The 24498-nt window shown below is 34.7% G+C and overlaps 4 protein-coding genes across 4 annotated transcripts in view; 3 read left to right on the top strand and 1 right to left on the bottom strand.

Annotated features, from left to right (window-relative positions):
* The window catches only part of LOC140756999 (fibroblast growth factor receptor 4), a 125094-nt gene extending 124699 nt beyond the window's left edge, over positions 1–395 (top strand). The window contains exon 14 of the mRNA XM_073092551.1: positions 63–395. Within this exon, the coding sequence (XP_072948652.1) occupies positions 63–325 (263 nt within the window). The 3' untranslated portion in view covers positions 326–395. The remainder of the gene's footprint in view (positions 1–62) is intronic.
* Positions 396–855: 460 nt separating this feature from the next.
* On the bottom strand, positions 856–1536 carry LOC140756992 (uncharacterized). Its single transcript, XM_073092541.1, has one exon. The coding sequence runs from the start codon at positions 1534–1536 to the stop codon at positions 856–858; it is 681 nt and encodes a 226-aa protein (XP_072948642.1).
* Positions 1537–3338: 1802 nt separating this feature from the next.
* On the top strand, positions 3339–7551 carry LOC140756983 (uncharacterized). The gene is made up of 2 exons (XM_073092530.1): positions 3339–3975; positions 6640–7551. Exons 1-2 carry the CDS (start codon positions 3339–3341, stop codon positions 7392–7394), a joined length of 1392 nt encoding a protein of 463 aa, XP_072948631.1. The 3' UTR covers positions 7395–7551.
* Positions 7552–16643: 9092 nt separating this feature from the next.
* Positions 16644–24498, top strand: part of LOC140757301 (BMP and activin membrane-bound inhibitor homolog) — a 103213-nt gene continuing 95358 nt past the window's right edge. The window contains exon 1 of the mRNA XM_073092941.1: positions 16644–17053. Coding sequence (XP_072949042.1) covers positions 16948–17053 — 106 coding nt within the window. The 5' untranslated portion in view covers positions 16644–16947. The remainder of the gene's footprint in view (positions 17054–24498) is intronic.

Here is a 24498-nt window from a genome sequence, read left to right as displayed (position 1 = left end):
GATGGTAGTAGTTATAATCTATTGTATATTCATGTCTTCATTCGTCATTTTTTACATTCCAGGCGGCTTCCCGTACGCCGAGCTGAGCAACCCCGAAGTTCCTCAGTTCCTCACAGACGGTGGTCGTCTGCCAAAGCCCGCGCGGGCTTCCCCCCGCCTCTACAAACTAATGCTGGAGTGCTGGGCTGACGATCCCCACGAAAGACCCACTTTTGCCCAGATAGTGGATAAACTGACCGCCCAGCAACAGCTATACGTCGATCTGGACAACGTCTTTGCACAAGACGACTTCATAACCGACCTCGACTTCGCTAGAGAAAACTGAACCAAAGACTGAATTATCTATTGTTGTTATTTATGTATGGTTGTTTGAGTAAATGTTCTTGAGAGATTCAGCTTATTTCATTCGATTTTGAGCCCACTCATGTTGCTGCTTCCTTCAGTGGAATAGGAACCAAGGCGTATATGGTATTCAGAAGTAGTAACACACTATTGGCAACAAGGACTGCTTGTCGCCTTTTTGACTGATTATATTCATGTTCTCTGGGAGCAACACTGGGTTACCTATGTGAAATATTTTATAACTATACTCTCACTTCCATCACAGACGATTCAAATGTTTACATAATTCTCTAAATACGGCGGCTTGCTTTTTATTTTTTGTGTATATAAATCTTTTATTAACAATTATTTATTTAGTTTATATTTAGTTTTTGTTGGTTTCTAACCACCAATAATAAAAGTAGGTGTACGAGCTTAAAGTTAAAAACACGACACTTTTATAACTTTATTTTATGTAAATTAAACTAAAAATCCAAATATAATAAGTTAAGTAGGTTTTAATATTATAATTTATTAGGGAAGGTTTTCGTGACCGTCATCAGGTTTAGCAGGTCGCAATGGTCGTTTCTTCGTAGTTGTTGTTGGCTCAGTCGTGGTTTCGGACGGCTCAGTTTTGGTTTCGGGCGGCTCAGTTGTAGTTTCAGGCGGTTCAGTTGTGGTTTCAGGTGGTTCAGTTGTGGTTTCGGGCGGTTCAGTTGTGGTTTCGGGCGGTTCAGTTGTGGTTTCGGGCGGTTCAGTTGTGGTTTCGGGCGGTACAGTTGTGGTTTCGGGAGGCTCAGTTGTGGTTTCGGGCGGTTCAGTTGTAGTGTCAGGCGGTTCAGTTGTGGTTTCGGGCGGTTCAGTTGTAGTTTCGGGCGGCTCAGTTGTGGTTTCGGGCGGCTCAGTTGTGGTTTCGGGTGGCTGAGTGGCGATTACGGGTGCTTGAGTTGTTGTGGATGGTAATGTAGTCACAGGAGGTGAAGTGTCAGGTATTGGAGTCGTTTTTGTAGTTTCAGGTGACCGAGTCGCTTCTGTGGTCCTACGAACTGTTACCTTGGGACTTGGCATGGTCATAATTAATTTATTTCTCGTAGACTTGTCAAGAATAACTTTGATTATGCTTAATGGGACCCAGTGACCAGGCATATTAGCTTCTACTGGGTTAGCTATGAACAGTAGAGGATCATTCTGTCTTGCATAGGTATACAAAGCCATGGTCAGTGTAAGCGCTTCGTATATATGTAGCATCCCTGAAAATTAAATTGTATAATAGTACGGCACTTCTTTTAATAAATTTTAACTTTACTGTCGCGTCGATTTTAAAATTTACAAGTGTAACTCCGATTCTTATGCATAAATTTCGTGCCATAGATCTGATCTGAGGTAGAAGGTAGTTAGTGGTAGGTACTCTTAAAGGGTTACTTCCTACTGTTACTATAGCAGCTGGTTGAAGCTTGGGCTCATTTGGTTAGTTTTAAAGAGTCCAATTCTTTATTTTTTGACAATGAGCTCACAATAGAGTTGAGAGATGGAAATACGAATTTTTAGTAGGGTTTTTTTTATATTTTATATCGTACCTATGTTCTGTACGCGGCTTTTTTCGCGTATACTTTATATTAAAACTTAATACATGATCAAAATATGATTACTTATAGTAATATGAATAGCATAAAAACTTTATCGATAAAAAAAACTTAAACAGGTTAGATAAGTCTCATGATAAGTGGTCAAATGTTTGGTATTTAATTATCTTATATACCAACATTATTTTTTATATTTCTATGATACACTCACTTGTAGCCTCGTGTCCTTCAACGCATTTTGTGTCCAATTATTTGTCATGGATAAGTAAATTCCATATTTCCAACTCACATTATTGTACTTAGTTATCGCAAAATAATAAATAGTTGGTCAGCGAAGGGAAATTGAACGAGACGCTTTCAATAAAACCTGCCGTTGGCACTACTCATCGTGGCTTTAACTGTTTGCGAATTAATTGCGTTCTATTCAAGACCATTAAATTGTTTCTATGAATGGAGATAAGAATGATACCTATTAAGTTAGGATTAAAAAATCTTTTTTACGAAACGTTGTTTATATAGATAGTATATTTTAAACCTCTTTAAAGTTGACTGTAGTAAACTTACTCTGATGATGCTCCATTTTGGAGTGATCTTGCATATGCACGCATCGTTTGCGGGATGGGTGGTACACACTACTTCAATTCAAATATTGGTAGCGAAATGATGCAAAGAATTTTTATTCCTAATTTAATATTATTCTTATCTTCATTATACAATTAATTTAATGGTCTTGAATAGAACTCAATTAATTCGCAAACAGTTAAAGCCACGATGAGTAGTGCCAACGACAGGTTTTATTGAAAACGTCTCGCCCAATTTCCCTTCCCAGTGCAACTATTTATTATTTTGCCATAACTAAAACAATGTGCGTTGGAACTAGGAAAATTACTTATTTATGAAAAATAATTGGATACAAAATGCGTTGAAGGACACGAGGCTGGAAGTGAGTGTATTATAGATATCTATATAAAAATAATGTTGGTATAAGAGATAATTAAATTATAACATCGCTTAACCACCTACCATGAAACTTAGTGTAACTTTAAGTACATATCAGCCGAGGCATTCCAGTTTAGCCCTCAGGGGTGGCAGCGCAATCATGGCAGACGTCAGGTAGAAATATAATCTTATCTGTGGTAGATAACAGATGTACATTGACGGCAGTATTCACTAAGTTTCAGGTGCACTGCATGCTAGTCTGCTACTTCTATATTATAAAGAATTATATTTAAAAAACGACTTAAGTTTTTATAGAGAAGGTTTCTATTCGAACCGCCCCAGCAACGCCTCTCCCTTCCTCCCCACTTGGTCCGCTAGTGTTGTCACAGGCGGATGTAACTACTAGCTATGAATCAAGTCTTGAGAGTAGTGCTATAATAATATACAATTTAATTTTCAGTGATGCTACATATATACGAAGCGCTTACACTGACCATGGCTATGTATACCTATGCAAGACAGAATGATCCTCTACTGTTCATAGCTAACCCAGTAGAAGCTAATATGCCTGGCCACTGGGTCCCATTAAGCATAATCAAAGTTATTCTTGACAAGTCTACGCGAAGTAAATTAATTATGACCATGCCAAGTCCCAAGGTTACAGTTCGTAGGACTACCACAGAAACGACTCGGCCACCCGTGACTACAAAAACGACTCCAGTACCTGAAACTTCACCACCTGAGACTACATTACCACCCACAACAACTCAAGCACCCGAAACCGCCACTCAGCCACCCGAAACCACAACTGAGCTGCCCGAAACCACAACTGAGCCGCCCGAAACCACAACAGAGCCGCCTCAAACCAAGACTGAACCGCCCGAAACCACAACTGAACCGCCCGAAACCTCAACTGAACCGCCCGAAACCACAACTGAGCCGCCCGAAACCACAACTGAGCCGCCCGAAACCACAACTGAGCCGCCTGAAATCACTACTCAGCCACCCGAAACCACGACAGAACCAACAACTACAACGACCACAACCGAGCCAACAACAACTACTACAACGACAACCGAGCCAACAACAACTACGAAAAGAGGACCAAAACGACCCCTTAAACCTGACGACGGTCACGAAAACATTACCTAATTATCATAATATTAAACCCGATTTAAGTTTTATTACACTTACATAGTTAGTTTAATTAAAATATACAAAAAAAGAATAAAACTGTCGTGTTTTTAAGATTAAGCTCGACTAAACCAATTTTGATTATTAGTAGTCTAAAATCGAGAAAAACTTTAAAGTATGTATTTGTTAATAAAAGGTTTATTTACAAGGAAACATAATAATAAGCCACCATATTTTGAGAATTATGTTAACAGCTGAATCTTCTTTGTAAGAAGTGAGTGTCTTTTTAATAATATAGGAGTAGCAGACGAGCATGCAGTCCATCTTACAGTAAGTGACTACTGGTGCCCACGGACAGCTGTAATCAACCCCAGATAGGATTGTATAATCCTACCTGAGGTCGGCAACAGACGCGCCGCTACCCCTGGGGACTAAGCTGGAATGCCTTGGAAAAGTATGTCTCCCTTATCACATCCTTCAAACCAGAACACAGAGCGCTTAACACTGCTGTTATGAGGCAGAAATAGGTGTGGCGATGGTGCCGCCGGAGTCGAGCCACAATGGGTTACTTGGCTACATTCGATTTCTTTGTTAAAATCTCGGACCACGACTATGATGTTGGAAAATCCAGAACAATGGAATTGAAATAGGACGCACTAGCAATACCTACTTAAATTAAAATTATGTGAAAATACTTAGGATAAGTGAATTGTTAATAGGTAATAATAGGTAATAGTAGTAAACACGTTTTGAAGTAGAGATTCCAAAAAAGCGTATGAATTTTGAAATACTTTACGTTATAATGGTACTTTAAGAACCTAGGACACTGCTTAAATCTTGTACAACTCTACTATTTAACTTTTTATGATATTGAGTCACCACCTGAAGTCAACCTGATGGTCTAACTGATGGCATCCAATCCTCCTGATGGTAAACTACTGCTATCCATAAACATCTATAATCAACCCCAGATAAGACTGTGTCCTACCTGATGTCGGTCACAAATGCGTCTACCCCGGATACTAAGTTGAAATGTAACGGATATGTACCTATGTCAACCTTACACTCACTGAACTAAACTATTATTAGGCGGTGGTGCCTCTGGAGTTAAACCACAAAGGGTTTTACCACCTTATAAATCACCTACATCACATACTACGCCAGAGTATACATAATTTAGCATATCTACAGTAAACCTACTATTGCATAAATGGCATAAAAGGTAATGGCAACACTATCTGGGAAGTGTCAGTTATAATTTGATTATTTTAATGGTTTGAATATAAAATGTGTTTGAAGTTAAAATTGTCTGAGGTTGGCTACATATGCTTAACAGCGCTTAATACTATGATTTATAAAACTCTTGTTAGTTTGTTACACAAGGATTGCGATGGACCCAAGCGCACCTCCTGAGTAGATTCATAGTTACATCGTGGTAAATGTGATAGGTGTCTCCTAACCTTGTGTCGGCCAGATGCATTTCAATTAAAAAAACTAAGAATGGAACGCCTCGTGTGCCATTACGATCTTTCAACAACATTAACAAGCTAACATTAACATTACCGGCTAAAAATCTGTTACGCAGAAAAACTACGTACGTAAAAACGTACGTAAAAGAAAATCCAGATGAGTTCATATAACTCATCTGGATTTCCATAACATCAAAATTTAATTATTAATCAAAATTATTGGCTATAAATTGTACGCTTAATTTCGTTTGTTCTTGAACTCAAATGAACAATTTTCGTTCGTCTTGATGAATGGGTAAATCAAATACTACTGGATTAAACAAATATGAGTTTTGTATTTAATTTAATTATAAAAATATGCAACAGGTTTGCATAAGACATTGCCAGCAATCAAAGTAAGTTTTTTTAATTAATGAAAATAGTAATCTAAGTAAAATGGTCCCCGACAACCAGATCTGCCAACTTTAAGTATGAGAGGAGCGTAAACAGACATGAGTTGATTCGTTACGTCTCATGCAACTAAGATGTAGCCCTTTATATAGCTTGTCATAAACTTTAGGTCAAAGTTATCTCACTTTTCAAACCAGAATAGAACAGCACTATCAACATTGTTTAAAAGTAGGCTGAAATGTTAAATATGGCAAGAAACATGGAAAATACCTATCTGCAATGAATATGAAGTACCTTGTAGATTTAAAAATCAAACAGGGAGATTGGCCACATGATAGAAAGTACTAGAACTTCATAATTATCATAGTGTTAATCGTATTAATTCACTGGAAGAAGCACGATCTTGATCTTCATCCATTAAGTTCCAACAGGTGGATCTGTTGTATATTTCTAAACATTTTTTTTTTATAATATAAAAGTAGCAGATAAGCATACAGTCCACCTGATGGTAAGTGGCTACTGCCGCCCATGGACGTATGCAATCAACCCCAGATAGGATTAGATATTCCTAGCTGAGGTCGGTCACAGATGCGCCGCTACCCCTGAGGACTAAGATGGAACGCCTCGGAAAAGTATGTCTCCCTTACCACACACTTCAAACCAGAACACAGTAGCGCTCAACACTGCTGTTATGAGGCAGAAAAAGGTGTGTTTTAGACAATAATACATTACATTGCACGACAAATACCTACTAGGTATATTATGTTCTTAACATTACTTGTATTCTGAAAACAATTTTGCAGTGTTGCCACATGTGATCTTTGGAATACTTATCCTATTGCCACTCTGTTCTTATTCTAAATGGACAAAAACGGTGAACGACTCTTTGGTGTTCATTGCGAACCCAGTAGAAGCACAGTTACCGGGTCACTGGATGCCATTGAGTGTGGTGAAAATTATACTAGAAGGAGAGAGAACGACGAAGATGCAGAAACTCATATTAGCGCCTAAAACGACACCCGCCCCGACGACGACCACTACGGAGGCAACTACTACTACTACACCAATACCTTCTACGACTACAACGCCTGCACCTACTACAACGCCTGAACCTTCAACAACACCTGAACCTTCTACAACGCCTGAACCTACTACGACACCTGCACCTACAACAACGCCTGCTCCTACAACAACGCCAACAACAACTACTACACCGACAACAACTACTACACCGACAACAACTACTACACCGACAACAACTACTACACCGACAACAACTACTACACCGACAACAACTACTACACCGACAACAACTACTACACCGACAACAACTACTACACCGACAACAACTACTACACCGACAACAACTACTACACCAACAACTACAACACCGACAACAACTACAACACCAACAACAACTACAACACCGACAACGACTACTACTCCTACTACAACGACACCAACAACTACCACTACTACTGAGCCTACAATACCGACAAGGAGAACACCTAAGCGTGGAAATAGGCCAGCAATGGATGGGCATGAGAATTTAACATGAATAATCTAGCTATACTTCTTTTTTAATGTTTTAAAGACTTTATTTCATAATACAACACAGATTTTAAATACTGTATAAATGAAATCTATACCCTTAATTATGAATAAAATAAATGAACCAAAACGTTGCCCCGTGGAAGTATAGGGGAGACCTTTTTTTTTTTTTGTTGACGAGGGGGAAACCTTCAAAAGGTACCCGACGCCATGGGAGTGACGCCGGGTTATGTGGGATTTTTAACCGCACTAAAACCCCCCAGGTGGCCGTCCTCAGCGTTTGGTGGAGAACTCCGGGATCAGAACCGGAGTCCTCCTAACGCGATGCCCTTTTATCGGGCTTTTACCCGGAAATTTACGCTCCTCTCACATCCCCTGGTGATTACAGCGATATGCGACCACACAAACCGCTGTCCTTCCCGGGGTCGCTTGCTGGACGGTTAGAGCTCCCACTCTTGCCGCCCGCAATCGCGGAAGCCCCTTTTAGTCGCCTCTTACGACAGGCAAGGGATACCGTAGCCCTATTCTGGTCCCGGTACTACAGGGACAGTATAGGGGAGACCTAGGAGAGTTGTGACAGTTTTCACGATACTGACAGCATTACCTTAATAAATGGACATTCTAATTTATTGGCCGAGATAAACTCTAACTCTTTGGTCACCGTAGGCCTCAATTAGGCGCGAAGAAAATTCTTTATACAGATGCCTCGCTTGAATAATAGGAAAACTAGAACAAATGTAGTTAAAATGATAAACACAATCGAAAGCTACAAGCCGATAACAATAAAAACTATTGCTATTTAAAAGAAAAATCTAGTATAACAACGAGAAAACTTGCTACTGTGAAAAATAACATCGAAGTATATGCAACGATGCTACTACTACTTACGAAAAATCTTACCTTACAATGAAATCATTATTAATCATGATAATTAGTATGAGAATACTTAAGATAACACCTAAAAATGAAATAGATATTTTAATTCCAAAACGGTGAATGATACTATGTTTTTATTTACTTCTGTTTTAAAAAATACAAGTACTTAAGAACCGCTTATGACCTTTTACGTGTCTGTAGAGAGTAATGTTTAATGTAAAGAATCCTTTGCGATTCGATTCCGGCGGCACCACCGCCACACCTATTTCTGCCTCATGACAGCAGTGTTAAACGCTGCTGCGCTTCTGGTCTGAAGGGTGTGGCAAGGGGGACATACTTTTCCGAGGCGTTCCAGCTTAGTCCTTATGGGTAGCGGCATATCTGTGGCCGACCTCAGGTATGAATATCTAATCCTATCTGACGTTGATTACGGATGATACCATGAGATGGACTGCATGCTCGTCTGCTACTTCTATGTTATAAGAAAAAAATCTCAACGAACTTTAATAATAACTGGCCAAGTGCGAGCCGAACACGCACAACCAGGGTTCTATTCCATTAATTTTTTTTTTGGTTTTACTTATCATAGCAGCCATAAGAGTATTAATATGTATCATGAAATTTTGAAATGTTTACCTACTGCGGTTCAATAGCTGTAAAACGGAATAAAACGGAAAACGCAATAGCTGTTTCTAGTATGGTAACCCCTATTTATTTTTAAATATTTTTATTTTTAGTATTTGTTGTGAAAGCGGCCACCGTTATACATACTCTGTAAAACATTCAAGTTTTTATCTACTTATTTCGTTTTTTGAAATAGAGATCCGGGATAGACGGATAGACAGCAGAGGCTTAGTGATAAAGTTCCGTTTTTACCCTTTGCATACGGAACCCTAAAAATGATTGGACGACGGACAAATTATAACATGAGTCAAACTTAATAAAAAATCAATACACAAACATTGCATTCTTATGAATATGCACGTCATTAACTTTAACAAGTTTTTAACGATGAAACAAAAAAGTCCTCAAAGGTTCCGAAGAAGACCTCAAGTAATGTTTGTTTTATGTTCGGGCTCTCGTTTTTGTTTTGGAAATCAAAATTTGCCTTGCGGATATGATGGTGGTACTCAAACTTTGGTTATGTCTACCTGTTTAAAATTACTTTCATTTAAATAAGACTTATTTTCTTGTCTTTATGTAAAATCGTAATATCGTGATGTAAGTACCTAATGAAATTCAAAGAAGGAATTTTGGAAACATCTTCAAGTTTTAATATCTTTATCATAGTAGAGAATATTAGTTTTTACTATTCGAGAAGAAAATAAAATGTAGGTACTTATATTTAATGCCTAAATATTTTATTATTAGATACCAATTTCTTATATAATTTTTTGCATTAAATTAATTATTTTTTATCCTTGTACATCATTCATTGCAAGTAACTTCGTAAATTATATGTAGCATATTTTCGTTAGGATTCGAAGAATGCCATTGTATATTACTTCTTTCAAAATGAATTAGCCTAATGTTCTAATTTAAACAAAATTTGAGGACCTCTGACAATGTTCAATGTAATAAGGGATCAAGAACCGGTTTTTGCTCCGGCGGTCAAATAAGCAAATAATTTCGGCCGATAATTTGAAAACGTGTGCCGCTCCAAGATTACTTAATAATGCAATCTTAAAATATTCTCTGCATGAAAAATTGATAACATATTGCAGAGCATGAGCTCTTAAGTCTACATTAAAGTCTCCTTAACTTAATATCGAAAATAATGTTTATTTATTAAAGTTAATGTATTTTTTGTGATATGGATGTAACTTGCAGTCGTCGCGATGGTAGGTAAGTGGCTACTGCCGCCTTAGGATAGTTATAATCAACCCTAGATAAGATTAGATTCCTAACTGGGGTCGGCCTCAGACGCGTTGCTACCCCCGAGGACAAAGTTGGAATCCTTCAGAAAAGTATTTCTTTCTTACCACACCCTTCTAACTAAAGCACAGCATTAATAATTACTAATTATTGCTGTTATTATGACATACGGTAGAAAGAGGTGATGCCTCGGGAATCGAACCACAAAGGGTTCTACTCTTCGATTTCAATTTAATTTTTCGTTATGCACGGCGGGCCGCGGGTCTAAGTTCGGAGCCCTTAAATAAACTAAGTTACAATATATCTTGAAAACATAATTCAAAACTTTAAGCACCAGGATGTCATTAAACATAGCTAACGAAAAAGATAAGTGCACTTAAAACTTAAGTAAAAATACTGTTATCTGCGTAGTAGCCAACAAAGGTAGTTTTATCTGAAGAACAACACTCAAAATAAACTGCCACCCAAGCTTTTAGAACATAAATCCCGAAACTATTGTTTGCTTAGCGGCATTTTGTTATCTGTTGATCTTAAGATAAGACGTGTTGAGTCAGGCGCCGTTGGGCCATGAAGGCAGCGAGGTTGACTGAGTCTTTGAAAGATTATGAATATGCAAAAACGGCGCTGGGCCATTAAATATCAAAGCGAGAAGGTGGATTCTGAAAATATTTCGCTATTTTTTCAATATTTCTCTCTTATTGCTAAGTTTTCTGTCGTTCGTTGATGTAACGTGAGTAGGTAATCGGTAGATTTATTGCTCAATAGCTTATCATAAAATCAACTTTATTAGGTAGAACTAATTGTTGAAGAATTTTCAAGACTATTTTGGCCTTACTTGAATTTGAAGGCCGCTAGAGGCGTTTGCAAACACGACACATGTTTTTGGGTAATAATTAAAATGATATCTTAATATTAAACTACAGCCATAAGGCAAAGACTATTTGTTTTATTTTCTAAAAACAGAGTGAAGGTAAAGCAAGAGTCCATTATTAAGTATATCCTTATCGCTTACTTAATGGCCCTCGCACAAAAAAACCGCTTAAACAGACAGTCAGTTGAATAATTAAACAACTTTAGGAATTCTTTTGTTTTACTTTAAAATGGCTAGACATTTTACAATAGCTTAAGAAGGTACTTTTCAAAATAGCAACATTATTGTAATGACTTCTAAATTAGGTTACTAATACTTTATTGTTATAAGAAAGTACATGCAGTAACTTAAATAATTTGTAATAGTAGTCTTAAAGCAACTAAGAGACTTTGTAGTAGTTACAGTTATGTAAAACAATAAGAGACTTAACTCTTTATCTATTTTTGTATCTTGTAGCACGTAGGTACTACAAAATATTGTTTTTATTTTGTTTAGGTACTTAGACACAGTTCACCTCAGATAGACTATTAGGAACTTAAATATTTTTTACTTTGGTAAGTATACCTATGCATTACATACTTCCGGATATATTGTGTAAGTAGGTACCTACGAGCTTTAATCAGCTACATCGGAATATTTGACGAAATTATACTTTTAAGGACCTGTGTATCCTTTTTGACATGATGAACATACAGAGGGAACAACCGAATAACAAAGTAAGAAACGTTACTTTCAGTCAAAAATTAAATTTTATTGTACTTATATGATGATATATGATATAGGCATCAAAGGATGAGAGTCCTGCGTGAGGACGGCCAGTCGGGAGTCGTACCCTGAAGAGCTCTACCAACATCAAAATTCACCTGTGTGTGTCCAAAGTTAAGATTTCTAACATCAGCACTGCTATTAAGCACACAAAAACATCAATTAGTTGACAAAAAGAATGAATCCAAACGATTTAGAGGGAATGCAATAAATCCAACCGTTTACGCATTTGAGTCCGTCATTAAGGGCATTAATATACCTACAAGGGCCGAACAACGGACCTTAGGATTGAGCGCATTCCGTTTAACAAAGGCGGGTATGTGCCACTTAGCCCTCTGGAGTGCTACTTTCGCCTAATCGGGTAACTTGTAGGATCATTGAATAAAGACGTTGAGTCTATCTACTAAAACTACTTAGTTTTGGAACATAGTCTAACCATATTAAACAGTTTATTTATTAACATATTTAAAATGTAAAATTACTACAAGTACCTATTTTCCTAAAAAAGCACCATTTTCTTATTTGGTAATTTAACATTACTTTCTGTAACTTAATCCCACAAATGATAGATACATGTTTCCATTATTCGATAAAATCTCAATAGTCTGTCGACGCGACTGTACAGAATATAACATAGATACGAGTACATTAGCCACGAAATAGTCACAGAGCTACTTTTAACTGTCTCATTAACCACTACCTAATCGCTAAAGCTATCGGTTATTCGAACGATAGTATTCAATTTCTAGTATTAAAAATTGTCAAATGTCGAGCAAAATATTGGATAGATTATAATGGCCGTTAGACAAGTATTGCGTGGTCCTAAGTGGAACAAACAGGGCGTCTGCAACTGGAATCCCTTTGTTTTTTACGAAGCTCCCAAACTTTCCGCTTTCAATTTCAAATCGTATGCCTTTCGAGCTTCGTACAGTCCTCAGAATGTATTTGAATATTCATTTGTTTTTAATATCCTTTTTGCGAAACGAAGAACTCCATAATATTACTATGCGTTCTTTAAATTTAAATTGCTTAAGACTATTAAGAGCCATTAAATCGAATAAATCATTATACGGTTAGTTAAAGGATGATTTTAAATATCTGATTAAGCATAATAGTGTCCATCTCATTACACCTGCCTAGGAAGGAAGGTAACCTTAGTAAGGAACCCTTAGTAACTGCCTAGGTTCGTAGAATGTAGAAAAACTACCTACAGATAGCGCCCATAAGCCTAAAAATATAATAATTATGCATGAAGCTCGCGATCACGCATTTTTATCTATATAGCCCAAACGGCTAGAGGGATTTTATTTTTAACATACGTATGAGGTGTCGTTAGGTTCGTCTAGATTATGGGAGAGGCATATAGTTAACTAGGTATAAACCTATTTATAAACAGTCTAAGGGAGTTTCTTATTTACAAAATACTAGTAAAGAATATAGGTTATTCATACATTCTGTTAACTAGTAGGTATTATTACGTGCATATTAAATGGATAAATTTTCTTTATAATCAACAGAATGATAGAAAAAAAATTGTATATGTAAAATCAATAAGTAACCACCCGTTGGTATGGTATTAATATTTATTCCGTGGTATGATGCGGTTTCTGAATTTTGTTTATTCTTAGCTTCGACATAATTATCTTAAGTGTCGGCATCAGTAATCCAAAGATAGCCCGTATATGGACTTCTTGGGCCATGTAAGGGAATATCCAGGGGTCCATATTACTGCTAATTAATTACATTGATTAAATCTACTTTCTATGGAAACTCGATTACCATATACTTGGAATAATAAATGGTAGGTACTTAGTAATTATATGCAGGACGCAAAAAATAATTAAACACCTAACTAACGGTTTTATAACGCAGAATTAAGTGTAAATAATAATGCTGGAGGACAAACTCCATGGACACTAGTGACACAATAGTCCATTATCAATCTACTTATCCAAATTTTTCCTACCAATAATTGCAATTTAACAACTATAAATAGGCAAAAATTGCCAAGTAGAGATAAGAGAGAAGTAGAGAGATTGAATATTAATAACGGGCATAAGTTCTATTACTGCTACTGCAATCAATGTGCAAATAAATAATAGTTAAAAAAACTAAAAAATACGCTTTTATAAAAAATTCGACCAAAAAATGAAAAATAAATAATAGTTTAAAAAAACTAAAAAAATACACTTTTTATAGAAAATCCAACTAAAAAATAGAAAATATTTTTTTTTTAATTTGAATTAAGAATAGTGTAAATAAGATAAAAATATTATTTATTGTAAAAAAAGCGTGGGGTGCATGGTGTCAATAGTTATAAATATTTTATTGATAGATATTGAGTAGAAGGATTATCATTTTGATAATATCTTAAAAAGCACCCCACGCTTTTTTTACAATAAATAATATTTTTATCTTATTTACACTATTCTTAATTCAAATTTTAAAAAAAATATTTTCTATTTTTTAGTTGGATTTTCTATAAAAAGTGTATTTTTTTAGTTTTTTTAAACTATTATTTATTTTTCATTTTTTGGTCGAATTTTTTATAAAAGCGTATTTTTTAGTTTTTTTAACTATTATTTATTTTTCATTTTTTAGTGATTATTTTACCGATTATTTTAACGATTATTACGTAGCGTATTATCAAGTTTATCTTTCGAATCAGCATCAGCACCTGTATGTTTGTTTAACACAGCTGTATGAAGTGGTGTTTTACATTGGTGTTTATTTTTATTGTTAACGTGAAAATCCCAGAGGAGTTGTTGAATGTTCATAATTTATACCATATCCCAGGTCCTCTATCTTGGATAAAAGTAATCACGGAAAAAGGATGATAGAGCATCTTTTAAAAACAGGCGCTGATGGCAATACTCAAGAGAAAAACGGTCAACTGCTTTACATCTAGCCATTTCAAAAGGACGTCGTCCAATCATCGATTTAATATTACAGCATGATGATGTTAATATCAAAAATAATTCTAGAATTTCTTCTCTTTGTGTTGCTGCTGCCTGCAGAGATTTTAAAACTGTTAGTAGTTTAATTAATTTTACAGCTCGAGTTAATAATATAAGTTGTGACTATGACGATGAGCTGAAATCATATATGCCTTTACATTTGGCAGCAAGAAATGGGAACAATGAAATAGTGGAAATCTTGTTAAAGGAAGGTGCAGATGTTGAAGTGCTGAATGAATAAGGATGATGAGACACCGCTTCATGATGCTATTAACAACGGACGCGTCGAAGTTGAGGTCAGGTCAGGTCTGGTCAGGTCAGGTCAGGTCAGGTCAGGTCAGGTCTGGTCAGGTCAGGTCAGGTCAGGTCAGGTCAGGTCAGGTTAGGTTAGGTGATCGGCGCGCCTGGTAGATTCCTTTATTGGTCTTAACGCAGACCTTCCGGGTCTCAGGAAAACAAAAATCGCTGATCCTGATTCTCCTAGTAAGGATAACGGGTCAGAATGTTTAAAATATTGAATTGTCATCGGTCCTTAATAAGTATGCCAAATTTCATGTTAATCCGACGTTTTGAAGGGGGTTAAAATCATGTTCAAAGATTCCGTTACATACTAACATACTAACATACCAACATACCAACATACATACGTCTGAAGCTAATAAAAGCGTATTAAAAATCATACCTACAACTCGTGTCTTTAAGCATAATTTATGTACATACCTACTCGTATAATTGACTACGACTAGGTACCAGGTACTGTACTACCAATTATAAAAAAATAATAAAATAGAAACCATTATAGTTTATTAAATTGTTTTATTTGGTCTGAATAACGGCGATAATAGTGGCCTATGTCTATAACTGGATTTAACTAAGTTTGAAATAAAAATCTATGAATCAATAAAACAAATTGTCAGAATAAATATTATTATTATTATTAAATTCGTTCATATCACGACAGATTGAAGCTACAACCGTAAGTATGAAAACGTAGACTCCTCGATCAATCAACCATCGTATCATCAAAATGTTAATTTCTTCATACACTAATTGGAAAAGCAAGCTTAATAATAAACCAAAAATCCCTATCTCTAAATAATCTTTAAACCGAGCATTTTTATCTTATACTCAAAAAACTCAAAGAAAAAAGGTAAAGTCAGGCGCCATGTCGTATAGAATATAGCTGATATAGGAATAGATAGAGTGCATTGTAGAAAGTTACCGACAACAAAAACAGAAGAAGAATGCACGCTGAATGCTAGCTACCGTTTACATGATTTTCAACTCTATGACAAAAATATAGTTCCACTAAATTGAACTTTATTTCAAGGTAAGTAAGTAGGACTTGCATTACGTTTTATCTCTCAACAGTGCTTAGGCCTATCGGTATAAGTGCTGCACGTATATAGGCGTAAGTTGTCGATACATGAAATCGATATAACTTAGAATTTTGTGATTATTTCATCGATAAAGTAGAAACATAATACATTATCATTACGTAATACGTTAAGTATCTGAAGTTACAACTACCACACTAGTGATAAAAATGGAGGTATATAATATGTAATATGTTCCATAATTTGGTAAAGATATCATTGAACTTTAATTAATATGTTCACATAATTATTAAATGTTACGGTTGTTAAATTGTTACTGGACATTTAAATCCTATTTATGTATATACGCATTTAGACTATTATACAATCTTAATGTTTTAATCTTTCTTGACCATTTTACTTTTCAACACTCCATTGTTATAAATTAACAATCCACACGTCGATAAAAATAAATACTGGGCCGTAAATATCGTACCGGCATAGCAACATGACGGCAGCACTACCGCAGCGTGCAATTCGCTTTCCTGCTCTTCACGCATGTTTCTTTCGCACTCACTCGTGCTCGGATCATCCATCCATCCACCATCATAATCATAGTGAGCTTTGAGCGCATTGAGTGTGGATGTGTCGCTTTATTTTTCGTCATCCTAAACGCGTGTTAATAAATGCGTTCGCGTAAACTTTAAAACTATGTGTTATATGAAACTTTGTTTCTAAGTGTTTTTCAAATAGTCTGTGATCGAAATACTATTGAAATTGCAGTGATATAATAAGATGAAGTGGTCGGTGATATGACTGGTGATGAAGGGTGTTTGAAACTTCAGTTATGGTGACTGTGCCGTATTTCAACTAGTTTAGTGAATTATAATTGACAAAGCAATGGCGGTGGTTAATTTTAGCGTGTGTTTGGTGCTTATTTTATACCAGCTTTCAGCGGCTTATAGTGATGAAGCATCTTCCGAGTCGTCGGATCTTGGACTAGCGGGTAAGAATTAATTTATTTGGCTGAATGCTTTAACGTACTTGTGCTTCGACTTAATTTATAGTTTTAAAATGCTTTAATTCATTTTATATCTGTTGTAGTAAAAGAAACAAAATGAAAGCCTTTGTTTATCCAGTTTGTTTTAACTAATTTTGTCGTAGAATTTATTTGTTATTATTTATTTGCTTGACTACTATGTACATGTAGATAATAATAAGACTGATGATTGTTTACTGCAATTATGTATACCAATGTGCTTAAGATTCTAAGAAAAAACAATTGAGTAGGTAAACACTTTATCCCATCAAAGAAGAGATTTAGATTAGACTTTTACTACAATTTACTAATAATGCCTATTAGTAATGATCAAAAATTATCTTAATCTCAATAAGAATGTAAAAATAAGACAATGAAAGCATTAAATCTTAATTATAAAAGCACTAATTAATTATTACATACAACCATAGATATATTTTGTGTGATCTTGACTGTCAAATACTTAATGACTGATAAATATTTGATTTACAATTAAAATACATGGCCTATAATCATATAGTCATATTTTACTATTGAACATATGAACAACTAAGAACATCTGTGTTCCTAAAACTTTATCATAAAAAAAATAAGTTACTTTTTCAAAAGTTTAAAAATGGGAAATACGTAAGGAGATACGTATTATTAATAATTTATTGATCACAGTCTCAATCAATCACAGTTACACAATTACAATTACAAATTAACCTTATATTGTCAGTTTAAACAATCAATGTATCAAGGCTGCTCATCAGTTTTGTAATTACGATCTTAAAGTGAAGTATGTAGTCATAAAATAGGTATATACTTAATGTAAGTAATTGTATTTGACATAATATAGAAAACCGATACTATAGATATATAAGTGGTGGTCGTCGAAGGTGGTGGATATCTACATTAATAAAATTATACTTACCTCGATATTTTTTATTTGAATTAAGATGAAGGAATGCAAAAAAATGGGTCAATTGGTATATATTCAGTATTTCGGACGTAGTTTATTAAAAATTCAATATAAATTGATATTTGAAATTACACAATTACGAGTATCCTCATGATCATCCTTATCATCTTCAGTTTACGTACTGTTTCCCGCCATAATAATCCCCTGTAGTTTCTTTTTTAAATCACAAATATGGCGTCACGAGCAATTAAATATATGGCCAGATTATTTTTCGAATGTAACATTTTTATCTATTTTTTAATGTTGAACGAATGTAATAATGTATTATAATACATGTGATACTACTTGTACAAAAACTTTCTTTGCATAAATGTACAATTTTTTATACTTAATACAATATTCCTTTCATAAATTATGAGCTCTGCAGAAGTCTAAACTGTCAGAATCCCATTACAAGTATGAAGTTATGAGTCTACGGTATTTGCAACTAGTTATTGTAACAAGCTAGAATCCAGTCTGTCTGTCACTGTTAAAGTAATTACTTTAATTGAAACGAAAGCCCGCCGGCTTTCAAGCTTGTTGCAATAATGAACTAGAGAGCAAAATAGTGACATTGTAGTGTCGTTTTTGTTTGAAGTAATATCGATTTCAGTACGTTTTTTTTTTAATTTGAAATAGGCAGTAAACCAGTACAGTTCATCTGATGGTAAGTTGCTGCCGCCCGTTGATAAATGTTTCTATCTGTAATTAAACTCGGGATTGAAGACTTAATGGGTTCCATCAATGTTGAGTTGCTACCAATGAGGACTACGTTGGAGTTGTATAGGCGTGTTCTTTAACGCATCTTTGAGAACCTCTGCAGTTAAACCAATGCTGTAAAATCTAAATCATAAATAAATATGCTGCAGTTAGAAACATTTGGAGCCTAAAATATAGAATATAAAAAAGTAAAATATAAAAAAGGTACAAAGTTAATTGTCCTTTACTAATTACAGAGAAACTTAATTAAGTAGATTTATCAAAGTTAAATTGCCGTTAAAAGACCAAATAACAAGATAATTAAGATAAAGTTAGCGAAACCAAAAGTTCGCGGTTCACAGTTTATCAACGAGGTCGTGACAATCTTTCCACATAAAAATAATTCGTAATATTACGTATTCTTACTTTGAAATAAAATATTGTAAGTTGTGGACGTCAAAGGTTAACAGCTAATTTGGCTCGTGTATTAAATGTATTGTTTTAAATTAGAATATTTTGTCGTATAATTAAAAAGTGTGAGAAATGGTGTAGTTTTAATATTTTTCCCACAGCAAGTCTAAATTTCATCGCTGTCTAATAAGTGATATGCAAAAAAACTATAACTTGTACCAATGGATAATTCAATCCAAAATGGCGAGTTTTTATACACATATCTAACATATGCGTAGGTATTAGAATTAAACGATGCAATTACAAATGCAGCTGATTTGAAAAACAAGCTTTATTGAACACAAGTTATACATAGATACACAAGAACATTGAAAGCTCTTTAAGGGTTACTAAAACATGAAAACGCATTTAAATTCTTAACATAATTCTTAAGTTTTTGCGAACAAATGCCCACAACACCCTGCGCATAATTGCATCAAGAGTTACGACCGCTTTTTGCAAGGAACTCATACCTAATTAAAACATAAATATGCCCCACCCTTCACACTCGTAAATATCTCTAGTAGTATAATAGATCTTTGTGTCTGAAATAATAATGAAGACATTTATATCGACCTGTTTGTATAATTATGCAATTCAATTGAACCTTCATGGTTTCCAAATTACCTTTTATGTAATCGTAATAGCACATAAGCATGTAGCTGGTTGCCCACGGAAGCTGAAATTCATTCTAAATGGATTATAGTTGTACATTTTATTTCATGGTGATCTGAAATATAATTGAGAATTACCATGTAGTATCCTTCTTCCCACTCGTCGGCATCGCGATTGTTTAGCCTTTTAAAAACAAAAAAGTTCAAAGACCACTGACACTGCGTATGACAGTGACACTATATTGACAGCTACCTCACTTCTTTTTCGCGCTCCCAAGGTGAATAATCATTAATACTGACTAAATTACTAAGTTGACTAAATTAGTAATAATATATTTAGAGAAAAATATTGCATTATTATTGCACTGAATATTATTTCATCTAATTCAGAGGGAATCTCACTTAGTACTATGTGTTTCAGAACATTTCATTCATATTTACAGTAAGAGTAAATATTCAGTTAGCAATCCTAATAATTATGTATATTTTATAATTATACCTAATTAAGAGAAAATTTTCTTATTAATATGATATTTTCATATTGTATATATATATATATATATATATATATATATATATATATATATTATGATTGAGAATAAATCTCACTAAGCACTATGGATTTCACAACATCTCATCCATATGATGCAGAACGAATAAATATTCAGCAATGTAATTTAATCCATATAATAATATATATGTATGGTAATAAATCTTTAATTTAATTACATGTTCCATTGTTGCAGTTGTCTCTAAACATCTACATGGTAATTCTCAATTATATTTCAGATCACCATGAAATAAAATTGAAAATTAGACGAGCTTACCTGTAAGCGAAGTCTGATTATAATTTTATGAATGGTGATCTGAAATATAATTACCCACCCTCCCAAAATCAAAACCCATACTGCAACAATAAGAACAAAAGAGTCTCCTAGATATAGACAGCATGCATATTATCAAGGAGACTAAGTTGGAAATGATAGACTCTAAATTAAGTGAGGTAGCTGTCAATATAGTGTCACTGTCATACGCAGTGTCAGTGGTCTTTGAACATTTTTGTTTTTAAAAGGCTAAACAATCGCGATGCCGACGAGTGGGAAGAAGGATACTACATGGTAATTCTCAATTATATTTCAGATCACCATTCATAAAATTATAATCAGACTTCGCTTACAGGTAAGCTCGTCTAATTTTCAATTATGTGTTATTCTACGTGTCTATCGCCGTCTGTAAACTTTATATCAAAACATTAGCGTTTAATACTACTGGTATAAGGCAGAAACATCTTATATGCTGGTTTTGCACTAATATTTACAAGATATTTTGTCACTAAAATTCCAGTTTGTCATTCACAATTGTATCATTGCTATAAAAAAACAATTGACCAATTAAGATCATAAATATCAACTTAGATTAAAGGACGTTAGCACATACAGTGCATTCAGATTAAACCTATTATTTTGAGATAAAGTGTAAATTAGGGACGTGGTGGTGTGAGCCATATCTCTTTTTCAATAGATTACGATTATGTGTGTTGCTAAAAATGCAAAAAATGCCGCATTATTATTATAAATTAACTTTGTTATTTCTAAGCGACTGTAACAAAAACAGCTCTTGCTCTGGCTATTTTCATAATAAAGGTTTGCACTACCTGTCTATGCTTTTTACATAATGTTTGTTCCAAAACGGAATAAGAACAATTCAAGGATGTTATCTTATAGAAATAGCAAATAAGCGTGTACCACTAGTTATGCCCACTATCCATGTATCAATTTTAATATATAATTTTATATAGAACATTAGTATTACCTGTCTAAAGTCTACATACTAATGACATTTAAGCGTTATTTACATCTACGATCTCAAGTTAATCGGCTTTTACGTTCTAAAGCAGAACATAACTCCGCACTACTAAACGGCAGAAGTCGCGGTGGCTTCAAACAATTCGATTACAATTGGCATACATATTTGTACGTACATGTCCAAACCCGATCGTCAGCGGCACCGCACATCGATCGCATTGTGACGCAACGATATCGTATCGCCATCTGATAAGCGATGCCTGGCGCCACGCGAACGGTATTGGATTATCTGTGACCGTATTAAGCTTAACCTACACTATATAAATATGTTGTATAGTTATGGTCGATATGTATCTACACGACAGAAAACGTAAAGAAATAATAATGATATAGTTCTGTAGCAAGATGAAGTGGTAATGGTGCTAGCCACAGCGTTCGTAGGGGAGACAACTATGGGTTAGGAAGGTCTCCATTCGACACCACGTGGGGGCAAAAGGAGTATAGGCCGCCCTCCGACCAGTAACTTATAACCTGAAGAAGGTGACGGGTTCAGACTTCGGAGTACTTCGGACCGGTAGTTTAGGGGAAGCCGCAGCAGTGGACTTTCAGTGTCATATTTTTACTACGCTTTTTATGTTATACGTGTGCTCGTTTCTCAAAACAAAGACAGCTATTACGCGTGGAAGTAAACCGTTCTGTGTGTTTATGTTAAGCCTGAATGGGAAAAGCAAAGGCCATATTCGACTAAGCTTGCTAATTACTTTTACCTTTCCTTTGAAAACATCTTACTGGTCTCTCAGGAAAGTAAATTTCTATCGTTGTTTTTCCTTGTCATTAAACACAGTAGTACTTTCGTTGTAAGTTGGCTTTGTAAATCAAAGGTATGAGTATTAGTAATTTAATTTATCGACACCGTTCGCTTAAGAACTCTACATTCTCTCGCAGTTCTGGAACATAATAAAATACCACTTAAATTGAACTTCATCGATAAATAAAGGATTTAGGATAACTAAGTAAGAGTCGAAATTAGACTATAATCATTATTGAATATTTTAGGATGAATTTGTATGTGTCCAAAATATTCTTGTTGACATGAACAAAATCTACCAAGCAAAAAAAACTTTTTGTCTTTACATATTTACGTAGGTATATATGTATAATAGTTCATCATTAAAGTTAAATAAGTAACGCCGCACACATTAAACTTTCAGCTGCTTGCATCAGTTACTATTTATGTCTGTATCAACCACACACCCCTAAACAAACAGAATCGCAAAATAGCCTATATTACCGCCCTACAAAGTTCACAAACGAAATAGGCACTGTCGTACGGTATAATAGTGCCGAGGGGTTACTACCATCTCTTAAAACAATATTATTTTAATCATACACTGAAATTTCGTACCACGACCTATTTAAAGTAAGATTGTTTTTATAATATTACAATAAGCAATTTTGTATTATATCGGTCGAAATTATTCACACTTTTTTGCAGGAAATTTAACTTTTTAAGCAATATATGACAAGTTCAGTTGGTTTTATACAATGGATAAGCGAAAAATGAATAAGGGTTTAGGTTTGTTCTACTGTGTATGACGGAACACAATCAAGACCGTGGTGCGAAAGAGATGACACTATTTTCGATGTCTCGTTTCCACTCTGAAAAGGAATAGACAAATTATTCATTCTTTTACATCACTCGGCCGAATAAAACAATACTGTTTTAAGAAGGTCTTGGTACGAAACAGAATAATGTTGATGCAATATTGAAATAAAACTTATTCTGAATCATGATTTGTTTTTAAAAGATGGTGGTAGCCCCCCTGTATTACCAAGAGGGTCTATAAAAACGTTTTAACCCCACGTGCGCTACAGACAGGCGCCAGTGACGACATGGTCCCCGGGGTAATCCGGGACTATTAATACAAATGAAGTCACAGTTGCATTTACGATAAATGGGTTCGTGTTTTAGTGGTTTATTTGGGGTGGGTTTAGTTGATACGTTTTGTGAGATAAACTTATGATTCTGTAGTAGATTTTTTTTTAATTAATAAGCTATATTGTGTTCTCTGAAAAAATGCATAGGTAAAATTAATAGTGAACTTAGTAACTTTATGTTTATGTATGTTGTATGTTTATATAGGTTTTGTTTATATTATACAACTTATTTAATTTCATATTAATTCTGTAAAATGCAGCCCTTATCGTAGAGTCCTTTATATTTGTAGGCAATTTTCAAATATGTCTCCTATTGTGCTCAAGTAACTGAGCAAGCTAGTAATAAAGCGAGATTGGTTTAATAGAAATTTCAATAATATTTAACTTCATATTATAAACTTATACTCGTATTATTACTTTATATCGTCCGCCATATCCTAAGTCAGGCAAATGTCCTAAGTACAGTCCATAGATAAATTACACAAGTATTAAAACAATATGGAAAGCGAATATTCAGCTGCATATTACTCAACAAAGCGTGGTTACTGATCGTTTTCTATCACACTACACATTACCGAGAATTGTTTTTGTGATTGCGTGTCGCATCCAAGTATTCACTTTCACAGGCAACTTCTAAACGGTGTATAGGGCTGCCAGTTATCAGCATATAAAAAATAAAAGGTCTATACTCTTTATTAAATATTTTACGTTAGTTAGCATCCGAAAAACTAAAAAGTTGTCGTAAGACTCACTTGTAATGTACGTTTTACCTAATTTTGATACTATGTAGTATCTAGCAAAAACGCTAATTTAGTTAGGAACGCAGTTTCTTAAAAAATCAAAAGGAATGTCAAATATTTACTGATTTGGTTGTTGTAAAAAAAAGTTTACGGGAAAATAAATAACTAACATAGGTACTCTCTTTTTGAGTTTAGTTCTTAAAATAGTATTATATTACTGGAG

This window comes from Epargyreus clarus, unplaced genomic scaffold (genome assembly GCF_041222505.1).
Source record: "Epargyreus clarus isolate Ecla_fem2 unplaced genomic scaffold, WU_Ecla_fem_2.2 ptg000004l, whole genome shotgun sequence".
Lineage (NCBI taxonomy): Eukaryota > Metazoa > Arthropoda > Insecta > Lepidoptera > Hesperiidae > Epargyreus > Epargyreus clarus.
The sequence above is the reverse complement of the archived record's forward strand: the minus strand, read 5'-3'. Positions and strand labels throughout refer to the sequence as shown.